The 18018-nt window shown below is 45.8% G+C and overlaps 1 protein-coding gene across 2 annotated transcripts in view; it reads right to left on the bottom strand.

The window, feature by feature from the left end:
• The window catches only part of AATF (apoptosis antagonizing transcription factor), a 100262-nt gene that overhangs the window by 43392 nt on the left and 38852 nt on the right, over positions 1-18018 (bottom strand). For both annotated transcript variants that reach the window (XM_026710243.2, XM_087925338.1), the window contains exons 5-8: positions 13446-13557; positions 10215-10413; positions 8231-8395; positions 4009-4092 (exon numbers count right to left, since the gene is read on the bottom strand). In XM_026710243.2, the coding sequence (XP_026566028.1) occupies positions 4009-4092; positions 8231-8395; positions 10215-10413; positions 13446-13557 (560 nt within the window). The remainder of the gene's footprint in view (positions 1-4008; positions 4093-8230; positions 8396-10214; positions 10414-13445; positions 13558-18018) is intronic.

Raw genomic sequence — 18018 nt, 5'->3', positions numbered from 1 at the left:
GGTCCTGCATCTGATGCAGAGATGGGGCCAGGGTGGGGTCAGAGTGGGGTGATACCTCAGGAGCCTTTGGAGTCTGGCAGCAGTAAAGCAGAGGACCCCGGGGAACCTGATCCCAGTGCGTGTGTTCGCAGGGCTGCTAGGAGAGAGCAGCTGAAGCAGCAGGGGTAACTTGGGAGTAAGGCTGGGAAGTGATTGCCCCTCCCATAAGGGATAAAAGCCAGCCCTCGGGGATGTGCTCTTTGCAGGAAGCAAAGAAGTTCATTAGACTCTTATTCCTCTTTGAAGCCCTGCGAACTCTGGTTTGTCTTTGCCGGAACTTCTGTGAGTTGATATTTCTCAGTAATTGGACTTCTGTTTCTTGGCAGCCTTTTACAACCCTGAAAGGCGTGCTCCTATCACAGACAATTGTGTTTAATGAGTTTTGTCTGGGAATGCAAAGAACTCCAAGTGTCGCATTAAAATAGGTTTGCTTTTACACACAGTTTGTGTTTTCTTAATTTGAACGAAGCCTGGGTCAGAACACAGACGGGCAGACACGCCATCGGAGCACCAAGTATGCAAGCACCAAACCTCTTTAAAAAAAAACCCAACACCCCAAATTTCAGACTGGAAGCGCTCCTGTTTAGTCGACGCTCTCGGCCTGCGGGCCCCCAAAATCTACGTCTGAAATCCCGAAGCAAGCAGGCGACAACTCTCGGGAACCGAAGGTGTTTAGATTCAGATCGTTCTTGTTTCCGCTCTGAGCTTTAATTTGGATTAACCTTGGCATCCCTGCTCCTTGGAGGAGGGATCACAGAGCTGCGACACTGTTCAAGTCTGAAGCCATGGAACAGCAAATGAAAAGTATTTGCAGACGGCACAATATGATTCGAAGTCCCAACACTGTGAAACTTTACCGGCTCTGTATCCCAGCAATCGATTGCCTGTCTGTTTATTGATTGACACAATCTCCTTTAAGGCAGCGGTGGCAAACATGTGACACACTTGTCAAAGGGGAAACACCGCAGCGTTTTGGGTGACATGCCAGCGTTCACCAACACCCAGCCACAATTACTCTGAACTGCATGCCCCATTCTCATGCAATTTTCTAACCATCTCCTTCTCGGCCGCCCCCTTCTCCTTTCACCTTTGGTGACCTTCTGACAAGCAAAGCCAATGGGGGAACCAGATTCACTGAATCGTGTTACTCATTTAGCAATCGTGGCATTCCGGCCCTCTCAAATTCCTGACAAATAGATGGAGAAGAAATGGAGGTAGTGACAGATTTTATTTTCCTGGGCTCCAAGATCACCGCAGATGGGGACTACTGACAAGAAATCAAAAGATGCTTGCTCCTGGGGAGGAAAGCTATGGCCAATCTAGACAGCATACTAAAAAGCAGAGACATCACCTTGCCTACAAAAGTGCGTATAGTCAAGGCTCTGGTTTCCTCAGTTGCAATGTATGGCTGTGAAAGTTGGACCATACGGAAGGCTGAGCGCCAAAGAAGGGAGGCCTTTGAACTCTGGTGCTGGAGAAGACTCCCTTGGCGAGTCTCTTGGACTGCAAGGCCATCCAACCGGTCAGTCCTAGAGGAGATCAACTCTGACTGCTCTTTAGAAGGCCAGATCCTGAAGAAGAAACTCAAACAGTTTGGCCACCTCATGAGAAGGAAGGACTCCCTGGAGAAGAGCCTAATGCTGGGAACGATTGAGGACAATAGAAGAAGAAGGGGACGGCAGAGAAGGAAGTAGGTGGCTGGATGGAGTTGCTGAAGTAGTAGGTGTGACCTTAAATGGACTCCGGGAGATGGTAGAGGACAAGAAGGCCTGGAGGAACATTGTCCATGGGGTCGCGATGGGTCGGACACGACTTTGCAACTAACAACAACAATTTAACAACTGCAGGGATTCACTTAACAAATGTGGCAGAAAAAAAGTCGTAAAATGAGACAAAATTCACTTAACAATTTTTTCACTTAGCAACACAGACTTCGAGCTCAATTATGGCCATACGCTGAGGACTACCTGTACTCCACTGCAGAGATGGACATTTTGTCCATGGGTTCAAATACACCCCACTTTTTTTTTTTTTAAGGAAAAGAAAAGAAGAAAGGAACCTTTAGGGGCCTTTTAGAATGCAGAATTGCAGGCTAACTCTGCCCACAGCTGAAGTTCGATCCTGGTGGGTCTCAAGTTTGACTCAGCCTTCCATCCTTCAGAGGTCGATAAAAGGAAGGCCCAGATTATTGGGGGCAATATGCAAAATAATGCTTTCATGTTGTAAACCACCCAGAGAATGATGAAACAACATGGGGCAGGATGCAAGCCTAAAATGCTGTTGCTATTGCTATTTATTCACAATACAGATAGTCCTCGACTTATGGCCAGTCACTCAGTGACCGTTCGAGAGCACAGAAGATGAAAGATCTGTCTGGTGGTACTGATGAGCCAGTTCTGAAGTTTCGATGGCCACCCTCACCCGCAGTCACATGATCACGAGTCGGAGACAGGCAGTGTTCTGACCCAAACCTTGTTCCAAGGAAACAAACACGAAAAGGAGGTAACAGCAAAACCTTTTAATGATTCTTTACTAATTCCATCCCGGTTAAAAGGCTGTTTCAAACTAATTGTCTCTGATAAGAACGAGCCTTGCCAAGGTTGTGCAAGGCTGCCAAGAACACTAGATAAAGTTGCCAAGAAATGTTTCAAACACAAAGAGTCTCCAAACACCAACCAAGATATTCTGAACATCCACAAGTCTTGAGTGCAAAAAACTTCCTTGCTTCCTGCAAAAAACTCCAGTTTCTCAGCTGGCTTTTATCCCTTAAGGGAGGGGCCATCACCTTGCAGCCTTACTCCCGAGTTACCCGTGCTGCTGCAGTTGCGCTTTCCTTCGAGCAGCCCTGAGCGCAAGCGCACTGGGCACAGGCTCCTCGGTGGGCTCTTCATCACTGCTGCCAGCCTCCACAATCTCCGAAGGCAGCCTTCCACTCCCTGATGGTCCTGGCCCCATCCCTGCATCACACACACAGGCCCCTCATCTGAGTCTTCGCTCTCCGAGACCTCAGCTATCCGTACCTGCTGCCGGAGAACCACAACAGGTAGTCCTCAACTTACGACCACAGTCGAGTCCAAAATTTATGTTGCTAAGTGAGACGCTTGTTAAGTGAGCTTTGTCCCTTTTTACAATCTTTCTTGCCAGAGTTATTAAGTCAATCATCGCAGCGGTCAAGTTAGCAGCATGGCCGTTAAGTGAAGCTGGCTTCCCCGTTGACTCTGCTTGGCAGAAGGTCGCAAAAGGGGATCACCAGACCCAGGGACCACTGCAACCGTCATAAATAGGGGTGCCAAGTGTTTGAATTTTGATCATATGGTTATGGGGATGCTGCAGCTGTTTTTTCAGTGACGTTGTAACTTTGAACAGTCACTGAATGAACCTATCATATGTCAAAGACTACCTGTACTCAGCTATACATGCAGCACCCCATGGTCACAGTCCCCCTCCCCCAAAATGGCATTTATAAAACCAGCCCACAGTGAACCATTGGTTTCTTTTAATGACGGCAACGGTCACCTTACAACTGCACTGTTCACTTAGTGACCGTGGCCAAAAAGATCGTATAATCAGGTCAGTCATGTAAGTGATTTATGACTGTCATGACTTACAACTTGTGATGGGCAGGCTCCATTGTGGTCATGCGCCGAAGAGTACCTGTAACGTTTTTCAGTTCATCAACATGCGTGTCGGGATGGAAACGGGTATCCAAGGAGAACATTGGAATGTCATTTTAGAGGAACATTTTTCCCTACTCACGCCCAGCTATGCTGGCCTCAGCAGCGATCAGATCAGTTGAGAGGTTTACGTGTGTGTGTGTGTGTGTGTGTTTGTGTGTGTGTGTGTGTGTAAAAAACTCTGTTTCACACAACTCTTCAGCCAGATGATGGGGAAAAATCCCCCAGTAATGGACACTTAACGTGTTCAGGTGGCTTTCCTTCAACACACTTGCGCTTGTCAGGCGGGACTCACCTGGTGATAAAAGTCATCGTCATCGAAGATCTCCTCGTCCAGGTCTTTGAGGTGGGCATTTGACATTGCTGGAGGAAGCGTCTCCTAGAAGGGCGAGAAAGAAGAGATACTTCCATGAGGACTGTCACAGCTCCAAGCTAGAACGGTGGTTCTTAAACTGGGGGTTATGCGTGTGTGTGTGTAATCCGGGCGTACCCTGAGGGTAGTGGAGCCATTTGCGTTTGCTTGTTTGTGAGTTAAGGAGAATGCCACTGCCAAAACTTGTGCAAAACAACAGATCCTGGGGAGGTGAAGACAATGACAGCATTTGAGTGTGGGAAAAGGTAATTGGGTGAAACGGCTTAAGAACTACTGATCTAGGTTCACAGTGGCTTTTGTAGATAGCAATAGCACTCAGACTTATATACTGCTTCACAGTGCTTTATAGCCCTCTCTGAGCGGTTTACAGAGTCAGCGTATGGCCTCCAGCAACCTGGGGCCTCGTTTTACCAACCTTGGAAGGATGGAAGGCTGAGTCAACCTTCAGCCGGTCAGGAATTAAACTCCTGGTAGTGGCCAGAGTTTGCTTGCAATAGCACTTAGAGTTATATACCACTTTACAGTGGTTTCCAGCCCTCTCTAAGCAGTTTGCTGAGTCAACCTATTGCCCCCAACAATCTGGTCCTCATTTTACTGATCTTGGAAGGCTGGAAGGCTGAGTTAACCTTGAGCTGGTCAGGAATCGAACTCCTGGTAGTTGGCAGAGTTTGCCTGCAATAGCAATAAGACTTATATACTGCCTCAAAGCGCTTTCCAGCCCTAAGCGGTTTTACAGAGTCAGCTTCTATTGCCCCCAGGAATCTGATCTTGGAAGGATGGACTGAAGGAAGGATGGACTGATCTTGGAAGGATGGAAAGCTGAGTTAACCTTGAGCTGGTCAGAATTTGCCTGCAATAGCAATAAGACTTATATACTGTCTTATATACTAAGCGGTTTTACAGAGTCAGCCTCTATTGCCCCCAAGAATCTGGGTCCTCATTTTAACCGACCTCAGAAGGACGGAAGGCTGAGTCAACCTTGAGCCTGGTGAGACTCGAACTGCCAAACTGCTGGCAGCTGGCAGTCAGCAGGAGTAGCCTGCAGTATTGCAGTATGTAAGTCTAAGTGCTATTGCTATCTGAAGTTTTGTTTGACAGTCAGTAGTGGCCGTCAGTCATTCTAGCTTCCTCCATTTGACCTACCAGGTCAAGAGGTGTAACCAGAAGTAAAGCAATGTGTAGTTCAGACATTTGAAGAATGCCTCCTTACCATCTTCTATACTACTGAAGATCTTGTGGCACCATAAATATAAGAAATCTATTATTACTGAAGCTCTTCTTGCGCATACAATAATACATTTGCTCATGTTTAAAGGTACCACAAGTGTCAAGAGATTCCATGCTACAAGTCAGGAACAATTAAGCAAGAACTACACAGATTTTATTCAATGCTCCTCTGGGATCAATAGAGAATTTTGGGCAGCCTAAGAGGAATTCCCCACCTTCCTTTCTGGTGAGTCCATTAAGATGGGGATGCTTAAATAGACATTGAAATGCTTCTTTCCAGCTTTCTCTCCACCAGAGCTGAATTGCCATTTAAGAGATAAAGCAGAATCTCTTAGGATAATTTAAACTTTTTCTTCTTCTCAGCTTTCTCTTCACCTGGACTGAATTGCTGTTTATGAGATAAGCCGCCAACAGGCTCAATTACTTACTTTCTTTCTTTTTGACTGACTATTCTTCCTTCTTTTGCTAACCTCCCCACAACCCTCTCGCACTGCTTTGCTATTTGTTGCTCCAGAAATCTTCGGAATATGCAAAAATGCTTCATTCTGAATGTGAAATACCATGAAATCTCCCATTTCAAAAGGGTGACTACTGCCTTGAACTTTAAATGAGCTGTTTCGAGCATCTTGGGGCATGCTTTGACTTCAAAACCAAGAGAAGCTTTTGTACATACACAATTTGTCTATAATATATGTACACTCAAACGGACACCGAAGGCAGGGCTATTTTGTTCCCTCTCCTATGTGCATTCTTTCTGGAGTGAGAAGGTCCAGGAAGACCATCATCCGTCAAAAGTCTTTGCACAGCTCAAGCAAACAAGTCCTTGATTTTCAAATCAGATGATAGCTTATAAACATGACATATTACTCTAGTTATCCAGGATTTGAAAGGTGGGGGGGGGGGGCGGGCGGAGGGAAGCCCACTGTGCATGCAAAATAGGAAATTTCACAAGATGTGGCTCTTTTCAAACAAACACATCACCCCAGCTGCACCGAACAGCCGTTTCCCATAAAGGAAACTGGTAACGCTGCTCCATCTGAGTCCACCTAACCTTTACAGGCAGTCCTCACTAAGCGACCGATCACTTAATGACCATTTAAAGTTCCTTGTTACCTTGTGGGAGGGGGCTTCGTGGTATTTGAAGAACATCTAGATTCAATCACAGTTTTGCTCCATATAGCATCAACGTTATGAACTCTCAAGTTTCCTCTTTTCGCCATGTATTCAAAATGAACAGTGATTAGTGTGTGTGTACGCATAGAAAGAGAGAGGGAGGGAGGGAGGGAGGGAGGAGGAGGGAAGGACAGGGGAGGAGGAAGGGAGAGGGGGAGTGGGAGAGAGAGTGAGGGAGGCAGGAGGAGAGGGGGGAGTGGGAGGGAGATAGAGAGGGAGACAGAGGGGTGAGGGAAAGAGGGAGAGGGGGAGAGAGAGGGGGAGACAGACAGTGGAGAGAGGGAGAAGGGGAGACAGGGGAGGAAGAGAGAGAGGGAGACAGGGAGGGAAGGACAGGGGAGAGAGGGAAGGAAGGGGAGAGTGGGAGGAAGAGAGGGGAGGGAAGGACAGGGGAGGGAGGGAGGGAAGGGAGAGTGGGAGGGAGAGAGGGAGAGAGGGAGAGGGGAGTGAGAGAGAGAGTGTGAAGGAGGCAGAAGGAGAGAGGGGAGGGGACAGGGGAAGAGGGACAGGGGAGTGGGAGGGAGATAGAGAGGGAGACAAGGGGTGAAGGAGAGAGGGAGGGGGAGAGAGGGGGAGACAGACAGCGGAGGGAGGGAGAGAGGGACAAAGGGAAACAGGGGGAGGAAGAGAGAGAGGGAGACGGGGAGGGAAGGACAGGGGAGAGAGGGAGGGAGAGAGGGGGAGGGGACAGGGAGGGAGGGAGTGGGAGAGCAAGTGAGAGAAGCTATATATGTATATATGTATATAGCATGTGTACATGTGTATTCTGTTTGTGTTTGGTTAGATCTATACTGTCTCTAGAGCAGGGCTGTCAAACTCGCAGCCTGCGGGCTGGACACGCCCACACCCGGTTTAGCAACTGGGGGGGGGGAGGTCACGATATGTCACGTGATGTTTCCGTGACGATGCAAGTTTGACACCCTTGCTTGCTCTAGAGAGCAGGCAACAAATGTTCATATTTAATGTATACCAATGTGCTCAGAGTTAAAAAAAAAAAAAAAAGGACACTAGGTTATCTTAGCTTAAAGTTAAAGAGACCTGGAGTTACGACAACTGCACACGCATGCACACACATTTTGTGGTTGTGTGGTTGCATTTGGAGCCCTAAGCAACCGGCTTGCATATATGGTGACTTGCAGTGTCCCATAGTCACCTGAACACACACACACACACACACACACACACACACACACACACACCAAAAGCCCACTGCTTTAAATGGATTCATTTAACAACCACCACAGTCGTGTAACAGTGCGCGACAGGTAGCCCTTGACTTACAAACACAACTGGGACCAAAACTGTTGCAAAGGGATGCAGTTGTTAAGTGAGCCAGGCCCAATCTTGCAACCCTTTTCATTGCGGTCGTTAAGTGAATCACGAATCTGGCTCCCCCCCACTGACTTTGCCTGTCGGAAGCCCCCTGGATAGGTTGCAAATAATGATCATGTGACCTGGAGCATTGCAAATATTGTAAATATTGCTGCCAAGTGCCTCAACTGTGGCCATATGACCACAGGGAAACTATGACGGCTATAAGTTGAAGGACCAGCTGTAAGTCACTTTTTTTTGGACACCGTCGTAACTTCAAGCAGTCATTAAATGAATGGTCATAAGTTGAGGACTACCTGAAATTTGTTGCGATCAGCTCCCCCCCACCCCCCCCCCCACAAATCAATTTCTTCCAACTAAGAGAGCCAATGTGTTCCCCCTGCTTAGTTCAATCTGCGTCATTATTCCTTACCGTCTCGTCCAGTTCGGTTTCTGGAAGCACCTCAGCATCCGAAGGGGTTTTTCCCAGCACCCTGTATGCTGACCTCTTGGTCTGGGTCCGACGGAGTAACCTCTCTTTGTCCATCAGGATGTGATCTACTTGGGTCAAGATGGATCGCTCAAAGGCGCCAAAGCCCTGGAAGACCATCAAGCGAGGTCAGGGAAGAGCAGAAAAGACGCTGTGGTTTCTCCCACTTCCTAACCACCACCCTGTCTTTCTTTACCAGCCAATGATCAGCATATCTATCATCTATCTATCTATCTATCTATCTATCTATCTATCATCTATCTCTAATCTCTCTCTCTCTCTCTCTCTCTCTCTCTCTCTCTCTCTTATATATATATATATATATATATATGGATCTTTGTTGGTTTCTGCTAGATTCAAAGTGTCTGACAGCAACGTTGATGAAGTCTCATTCATCATCATCAGGCCTCTGTCTTTGGCTCTTGCTTTTCAGAGTGATGAAAAGAGCCAAAGACAGAGGCCTGATGATGATGAATGAGACTTCATCAAAGCTGCCTAGACACTGAATCTACGCGGAGAAACCCAACAACAAAGATCCACATACAAATACCCAGAACCTCAGAAAACAAATATATATATATATATATATATATATAAATACTATCTATCTATCATCTATCTATCTATCTATCTATCTATCTATCTATCTATCTATCTATCATCTATCTATCTATCTATCTCTAATCTCTCTCTCTCTCTCTCTCTCTCTCTCTCTCTCTCTCTCTCTCTATATATATATATATATATATATATATATAAATACTATCTATCTATCTATCTATCTATCATCTATCTATCTATCTATCTATCTATCTATCTATCTATCTATCTATCTCTAATCTCTCTCTCTATATATATATATATATAAATACAATCTATCTCTACCTACCTACCTACCTATCTAATCTATATCTACTCTATATATCTCTATATATAACTCTATCTATCTATCTCTATCATCTATCTATCTATCTACCTATCTATCTATCTATCTATCTATCTATCTCTAATCTCTCTCTCTCTATATATATATATATATAAATACAATCTATCTATCTACCTACCTAGCTACCTATCTAATCTATATCTACTCTATATATCTCTATATATAACTCTATCTATCTCTATCATCTATCTATCTATCTATCTATCTATCTATCTATCTATCTCTAATCTCTCTATATATATATTTATATCTATAAATACAGTCTACCTACCTACCTACCTAATCTATATCTACTCTATATATTTATATATATAACTATCTATCTATCTCTATCATCTATCTATCTATCTATCTATCTATCTATCTATCTATCTATCTATCTATCTATCTATCTATCTCTAATCTCTCTCTCTATATATTTATATCTATAAATACAGTCTACCTACCTACCTACCTACCTACCTATCTAATCTATCTAATCTATATCTACTCTATATATCTATATATCTAACTATCTATCTATCTATCTCTATTATCTATCTATCTATCATCTATCTATCTATCTATTTATCTATCTATCTATCTATCTATCTATCTATCTATCTATCTCTAATCTCTCTCTATATATATTTATATCTATAAATACAGTCTATCTACCTACCTATCTATCTACCTACCTACCTACCTATCCATCCATCCATCTATCTATCTATCTATCTATCTATCTATCTATCTATCTATCTATCTATCTAATCTATATATCTATATAGTCTCCTGGTGACTGACCCCAAAGTCACCCAGCTAGCTTTCATGCCTAAGGCGGGACCAGAACTCAAGAGTCTCCTTCTGGATTGGCCCAAAGTCACCCAGGAAGCTTTGGTGCCTTAGGCGGGACTAGAACTCAAAAGGCACCAGGCTTCTTGCTGGTGAGTTCATACCACGCCTGACTCCTCAGCACCTCTATAGAGAAGACATACTTGCCTTGCCCAGTTTGCCAGAAGCCAGTTTGGTCCTGTCGTGCCACTTCTGTAGGGTGTTGTTTCTGTAGACCCGAAACTCCGCAAACCTCTTGGATGCGAATTCGGGGTAGTCCTCCATCTCCAGCTTCCGTTTGGGCAGCCTCCGCACAGCCCTCTTCCCTTCCTCAGCTTCATCGCTGCCACTTGAGATCTCTTCATCGCTGACAATAAAGATGGCGGTGTAATTAGCCTACAGAGTTTTCCGAGCATCTCCTGACCGCTTCCTTTCTTTAGTACGGTTTTATCACCAAATCCGCTTAGCAACAGGCAACCTAAGAGCAAGGCTGTCAAACTGAAGGAATGGATGGAAACTAATCAAGGGGAGAAGCAACCTGTTTTTGTTTTTTTTTGTTTCAAGAGGCAACTGGACGTCCTGGTTTTTCTTTGAAGACGTTTCACTTCTCATCCAAAAGGCTTCTTCAACTCTTCAACCATTCTTCATATAAAGAATGGTTGCTGGAATTGGGCATGGCTAATTTAAAAGGACCAGGGGTGACATGATAGCAGACTTCCAATATCTCAAGGGTTGCCACAAAGAAGAGGGGGTCAAGCTATTCCCCAAAGCACCTGAAGGCAGGACAAGAAGCGACGGGTGGAAACTAATCAGGGAAAAAAGCAACTTTAGAACTAAGGGTAAATTTCCTGACAGACAGAACCATTAATCAGTGGAAGAATTTGCCTTTATAAGTTGTGAATTCTCCAACACTGAAAGTTTTTAAGAAGAGATTGGATAACCATTTGTCTGAAGTGGTACAGGTAGTCCTCGAGTTATGACCACAACGGACGTCCAAATTTCTGTCACTAAGTTAAGTGAGACAGTTATGTTAATTTTGCCCCATTTCATGACATTTCTTGCCACAGTTGTTAAGTGAATCACTGCAGTTAAGTTAATAACTCGTCAGGTCACAAAAGGGGATCTTGTGACCCCAGGACACTGCAACTGTCATAACTACAAGTCAGTTGCCAAGTGTCTGAATTTTTGGTCACATGCTGTGTGAAAAACGGTCATAAGTCACTTTTTTCATTGCCGTTGTGACTTCTAAGAGTCGCTAAACGAATTGCTGTTAAGTCGAGGACTACCTGTATAGAGTTTCCTGCGTGAGCAGGGGATTGGACTAGAAGACCTCCAAGGTCCCTTCCAACTCGGTTACTCTGTCAAAGCGGCGGATTTATCCTTAGCTGCTTCAGATCATCTTGGCCTTCAATGGTATACTGCCCCTGAATATGGCATTTCCATTTAGCCTTATGGTCAACAAGCGCTGATTGCATTTTCCCCCCTCCTCTATGAATAGCTAATCCCCCGTTAAAGCCATGTAATCACACAGGCAGATAATACCCTATGAAATGGGAACAAGTCTTTCGACAGCTCTGAACCTTATCCCTGGATAAGCCTTAGGCCTAATGCAAAAGGGAGAATGTATGTATGTATGTATGTATGTATGTATGTATGTATGTACGTATAGTATTCAGCTTTGTTCAGCTATTTTCCCACATCATTATAGTTGTGCTTTTAAAGTTGTAGCAACGTTTCGGCAGAATCTCATCTGCCATCGTCAGGCTTCTGTATTGTGTTCGTCCGTTCGTCTGTATTGTGTTCAGACGAACACAATACAGAAGCCTGATGATGGCAGATGAGATTCTGCCGAAATGTTGCTACAACTTTAAAAGCACAACTATAATGACGTGCGGAAATACCCGAACAAAGCTGAATACCATACATATAAATACCCGCGAAAACTTAAGAAAACAGAGATAGATATATAGATACATACATACATACATAGGGATGGGTGATGGGATGGATACACACACACACACACACACACACACACACACACACAAACACACACACAAAGTATAAGTGGGCAAGTGAGATATCATTTCAGACGCCTCATCGTGGCCTTCCAGTGCCCCCCCCCCAAATCAAGACATTGGTGTTGCCAGATGTTTTCTGAATCGGCTCTTTTTTGGCCTCAGCCAACATGGCCACTTACGACCGGGTTTTATGTTTAAATCGGGGTGGGGGCCACTATGGCAAATTTTACAATGTGTGGACTTCAACTCCCAAGAATTCCTTACACGAAGTTAAATTTCAATTTCTCTTAAACTAGCTTAAATGAGGCTCTAGAAAGAGGGCAGAGAAGAGCAACCAAGAGGATTAGGGGGCTGGAGGCTAAAACATACGGTGAACAGTTGCAGGAACTGGGCCTGGCTAGTCTAGGGAAGAGAAGGACCAGGGGAGAGATGCAGTGGTGGGATTCAATTTTTTTTTACTACCAGTTATGTGGGCGTGGCTTGGTGGGCGTGGCTTGGCGGGCTTGGCAGGGGAAGGTAATTGCAAAATCCCATTCCCACCGCACTAACCTGCTTTCCAGCTCCGTTCTCCTGTGCAGGGCAACAAAAGGAGACCCAGCCAATCAGCTGGGACTCGGAAGGCAGAGAAGAGATGGGGGCGGGGCCAGTCAGAGCTGGTATTTGCTGGTTCCCCAAACTACTCAAAATTTCCGTGACCGGTTCTCCAGAACTGGTCAGAACCTGCTGAATGCCCACCTCTGGAGACATGATGGCAATGTTTCAATGTTTGAGGGGCTGCCACAGAGAGGAAGGGGGTTAAGCTATTTTCCAAGGCACCTGAAGGCCAGACAAGGAATAATGGATGGAAACTGAACAAGGAGAGATTCAACCTAGAAATAAAGGAGAAATTTTCTGACGGGGAAAACAATCAACCAACGGAACAGAGGTTGCCCTCGGAAGTTGTGGGAGCTTCATCACTGGAGGCTTTCAAGAAGAGACTGGACTGCCATTTGTCAGAAATGGTGTAGGGTCTCCTGCTTGGGCAGGGGGTTGGACTACATGACCTAGATTGGTCCCTTCCAACTCTATTAATCTCTTCACTTGCCCGTAGCTTCGGGGTTGCACCACCAGATGCTGGACAGGCCGACGTCAATGGGGGAGCCGGATTTACTTAACCATCGTGTTACTAACTTAACAGCTGCGACCATTGACTTAACAACATTGGCAAGAGAGCGGGTATGATGGGGTGAAGTTTACTTAACAACCCACTTGCTTAGCAACAGAAAGTTTGGGCTCAACCCCTATCTCATTTTTTTTTTCCTGCCAACCTCCCCGATGTCGGAAAGGTGTTTTGTGGCCTTTATCATGCCCGTTTCCCATCCGTTGCTGCCCTTTTTACCTCTCCTTTTTCTTTTCTCCTGCTACCAAATGTCTGGTCCCCGAGTTCTGGTGCCACAGCTCATCCTGAAGATCCACCAAGCTTCTCAGCAAAGCCTTTAACGCTTTGTAACCTGCGGGGCAAAAGGAGAAAGGGCCTTAAGAAGACTCTCTGCAAGGAAGGCCACACATTTGATAGGAGAAGAGGGTGTTGAGAACCTGACAGGTTGGGCGTGGCCCAGAGGAAGATTTCTCTAGCCCTGAAAGTCTGTAAAAATTCTCAGTCATCCAGGTCAGTGGGTCGCCAACCAGTGGGCCAGGGACCACTGGTGGCCTGCGAGAAAATTTTGGTGGTCCGCAGAGAAATGTCACCCCCCGCCCAAAGCACACCCCAAAGCAATTTTGTGTGGGAACACAATGCTGCACCGCCCACATGGCTCACGGGAACACAAGGCTTGCATCGCTTGCATTATGAACAACATGAGGTAGTGAGGGGAGGGGGAAAGGGTGGTGGGGGGAACTTGCCCCACACGCCTGGCCTGGCCACTAGGCTGCTTCTTTCTTCTTCTGCTTTTGGCTGCACGCAAGCCTTGGGACCCTGCAAGGCACCCTGCTCCAAGAGGCTGCGCCGGCATGACAAGTCTCACAAAGACTCCTTTCTGACGGAGTTTGGGGGAGAGAAAGAAAGACTTCTGCTGCTTCTGCTGGTTTCCTTGCATGAAGCCAAAAGTCTCTCTTTCTAACCCCCTGGGAACGGAGCTGGAGATGGTATTCTGTGATGGTAAGAAAACAGGGTGGGGAATTTTCTTGCAGACTTTTGGGGGGATTCTTCCAAGATCTCTCTGGTCCCCGGGATTTAAAATTATGAGTTTGATGGTCCCAGGGTCCAAAAGGTTGGCGACCCCTGATCATGGCTGTCCCAAATGAACACCCTGTCAGCGTTCCAGCAAACCCTCCATTTGAGCCAATAACTCCGAGACAGACATCTTCTCAAAGGTTCCTTTTATTTCGTATAGTAAACTCGCACAACTGTGGAATCCCAAATCTGAAAGTTCTGGGCTTCCTTATAATAAGTCAAAACTACAAAATCTATCCCCTGCATCCATCATCACATCACATGGCCCCAATCACCATCTGTCCCATGTTAAGATTTCCTCTCAGTTATGTGCAACACAACCTGACCTTGAATCAGAAAAAGAATGTTATTATGTCTAACTAGATATACTCCAGTAAATTCCCCCCCTCCCACTTTCCCAGGCTCAAAATGTGGCAGTGTGGGAGCATCTGGACTCAATATGGCTTCCAAAGCTGACACACCCTTTGGGATGAACACTCTTTGAATGGTGTGGGAGCAGGAATGGATTTCCACAAAAAAAAAAATAATAATTGCAGATGACAGAATCCAGAAGCACTACTCAGGTGATCCAGATAAACCTCCTGTCAGGATTCCGGCAGTTACCCCAATTAAATCATGAGTCTCGAGCCAAACTTCCAAAAGTAAACAGAATTTATTGGGAGTTAACATGCTCCCTCCAAGTCACCCTCATAGAATAATTTTTTCTTCTTGTATACATCCTTTTTAAAACACTACATTTATTTAACTTTCTCTTAACAACAGATAACAAAACTTAATTTTCCTTTATATATAATTGTAAAATATTATTGAAAGCGTATTTGAGTAGTTCAGATTCTTGCAGAGAATGTTGGCACGCAAGTAACCTATAGTCACTTGAACCACCTTGTTTCCTGATTTCTTGTGCCTGACCGGGCTCCATGATTGTCCCATAAGTCAGGACTACCTGTAGTTCATCCTAGACTACCTGTACACGGTTCTTATCTGGACTGCCTCGCCAAGCTGACAACTTCCTCAGAAGAATTCTGGAATGGCCAATTATCATAAAGGAAGTTGACAGAGAATGGAAATCTTCTGAGGAAAGAAAACACAAAAGGCTGCCTTCCACTAAATTAGATCACTTGTCTCATAGCTCCGCATCACAAGTAGCTCCCGAACTTCTTAGGAAGAACTCGGGCCTCAGACTATTAAACTGGAACAAAAATTATTAAGCTGGTTTGAAAGAGGAGTCAAAGAAGCCACCTATGTTCAAATTGAGCGGCCCTCTCTCAACAGAGAAGGAGGGACAGGACATCATCTATCTCCTGTTTACAACACAGTCCTTTCAACAGTTCCAGGAAGGCTTCATACTCATTTGCACCACTCAGGTGACCCTGAGGACACAGATAAACCTCCGGGTGGCCTCAATGACTCTATAAAACAATGCAAATGATCAGCTGTCTGCAAGGAATATACAATCCTTCCGTTCCCCACCATCCAGTCAGAGCTGAAGAAGCTTCTTGGATGAGAAGTGAAACACCTTCCAAAGCAAAACAAGTCCAGTTGCCTCTTGAAAAAAGCACCTTTGGGACAACCATGACCTGGATAGCTGAGAATCTCCACAGACCTATTAAACTGGAACAAGGTTTCTTAAACTTTCCAACTTTAAGATGTTTGGATTTCAACTCCCAGAAGTCTCTAGCCAGCTGGAGACTTCTGGGAGTTGAAGTCCACCCATCTCAAGTTGCCAAGGGTGAGAAACACTGAATCGACAAACATGAGATCCAATGAAGGACTTTCTGTATCTAAGAAACATGCAATCTTGATGAATAAGTGGAAGGTTTGCAAAGCCTAAGAAACTCCTTTGAGCCATAAGCTCTGACAGAAGATTCTGGAAATGGAAGGTATGGCCTTCTCCATGGAAAGAAATACTATTTCCCAAATTAGGGCCCCTCCATGCTGCCATTAGGGGAAAGGAACAGACTTGGTTGCTTATATTTTAAATCTAGAAGTCTTCCACAAGCCACGTTTCTGGATTAGCGGTAAGAAAACACTCCAGGACACACTTCCCATTTATCCTGTGCCTGCCTCCCTCCTTCTTGCCAGCTTTAGCAAATCAAAAAGAGCAGCCTGTTCATTCCAAACAGTGGTTTAGCCAGCGACAAGGCGGCCACAAAAGAAGGTATCATATCACCGTGCCGGAGGAATAGCAGGCAAGCTTTCCAGAGGAACAAAGCTGAGATAAAGTGGGGGAATTATTTTGGGCTATCAAGCACATTACATATTTATTCCTGAATGGTGAAGGCACTGGAGATGTATTAAAGGGGGAAGGGGAGAAGGGGGCATCCCTGCCGCTGACAACGGGCACATGCAGAGAGACAGCAACGTATGTATTACTTCTGCTCTGGGTGCCAGTTTCTGAAAGGGCTAGGAGGGAGGGACTGAGCTGCCGTATTACACCTGCTAATATTGTGGCCTATGGGCCTACAGGCTGGGATGTTGGGGAAATAGGCGCCTTATTTATATGAGCAACAAAGATGATTAAGGGAATTGGAGGCTAAAACGCATCTATGGAGATTCTCAGTCATTTTTTCCCCCAAGAGTCAATTGGACTTTCTGGTTTTTCTTTGAAGACTTTTCGCTTCTCATCCAAGAAGCTTCTTCCGCTCTTCAACTGTTCTTTTTGAAAGAACGGTTGCTGGAATTGGGTATGTCTAGTTTAGAAGGACTAGGGAGTGACATGATAGCAGTGTTCCAATAGCTCAGGGGCTGCCCCAAAGAAGAGGGAGTCAAGCTATTCTCCAAAGCCCCTGAAGGCAGGGCAAGAAGCAACGGATGAAAACTAAATCAAGGAGGAATTTCCTGACAGTTGGAACAATTAACCAGTGGAACGACTTGCCTCCAGAAGGTGTCAAACTCAAGGCCCGCGGGCTGCACCCGGCCTGCGAAGTGGTTAGATCTGGCCTGTGGGGTTGCCCTGGAAACAGTGGAGGACCGGCTCCTAGCACCTCGGCCCCAGCCCAGGTCAGCGGGGTGCTGAACTACAACTTGGAGGCGGCCATTCAGGTTGGAACGCAGTCAGATCCACGGAGCTGCCCTGGATCTGGCAAGGGGCTGCCCCACCTCGCCCTCTGGGCGCGTGCTGGAGTCAATGGATTCCCCCAGCCCCGCCTGGGCCACTACAAGCACCCCCCCCAATATGAGTGACATCAAGTTGGCCATGCCCCCCCCAGCCTCACCCCCCCTGCCCCCCCAGGTCAACCACAATCCTGATGTGGCCCTCAATAAAATTGAGCTTGACACCCCTGGACTACCCTGTTTCCCTGAAAACATGACCTACCCTGAAAGTAAGTCCTAGCTTGTTTTTTTCCCATGTGCACCCAATATAAGCCCTACCCCCCAAAATAAACCCTAGTAAAATTCTTTTATTGGCCAAGTATGATTGGACACACAAGGAATTTGTCTTGGTGCAATTAAGATCCTGCTCACTCCAGAGTGCACAGGTAAAAATTAAGCTAGGATGTTTTGGACAGTTGTAGCCAGGCCTCACACACCCTGACACCTGCCTTGCCGGCCCATTTCTTCTTCAGCCAGCAAGGTTTTCCTAAAGGCCTCTGTAGCTGATAACAAAGCTCCGGATCGACCCAGAGCTCTGTTATTGGCTGCAGAGGCCTTCAGGAAAGCCTTGCCGGTGAAAAGGAGGCCAAGGGTGACACACGCTAGTGAGGTTAGTCAGTGGGTGACACGCCCCCCCCCCCCAAAA

Source organism: Pseudonaja textilis, chromosome 1, assembly GCF_049901715.1.
Source record: "Pseudonaja textilis isolate UNSWEBS1 chromosome 1, rPseTex1.2, whole genome shotgun sequence".
Classification (NCBI taxonomy): domain Eukaryota; kingdom Metazoa; phylum Chordata; class Lepidosauria; order Squamata; family Elapidae; genus Pseudonaja; species Pseudonaja textilis.
Note: the sequence above shows the minus strand (reverse complement) of the source record. Positions and strands in the feature narration are given on the sequence as shown.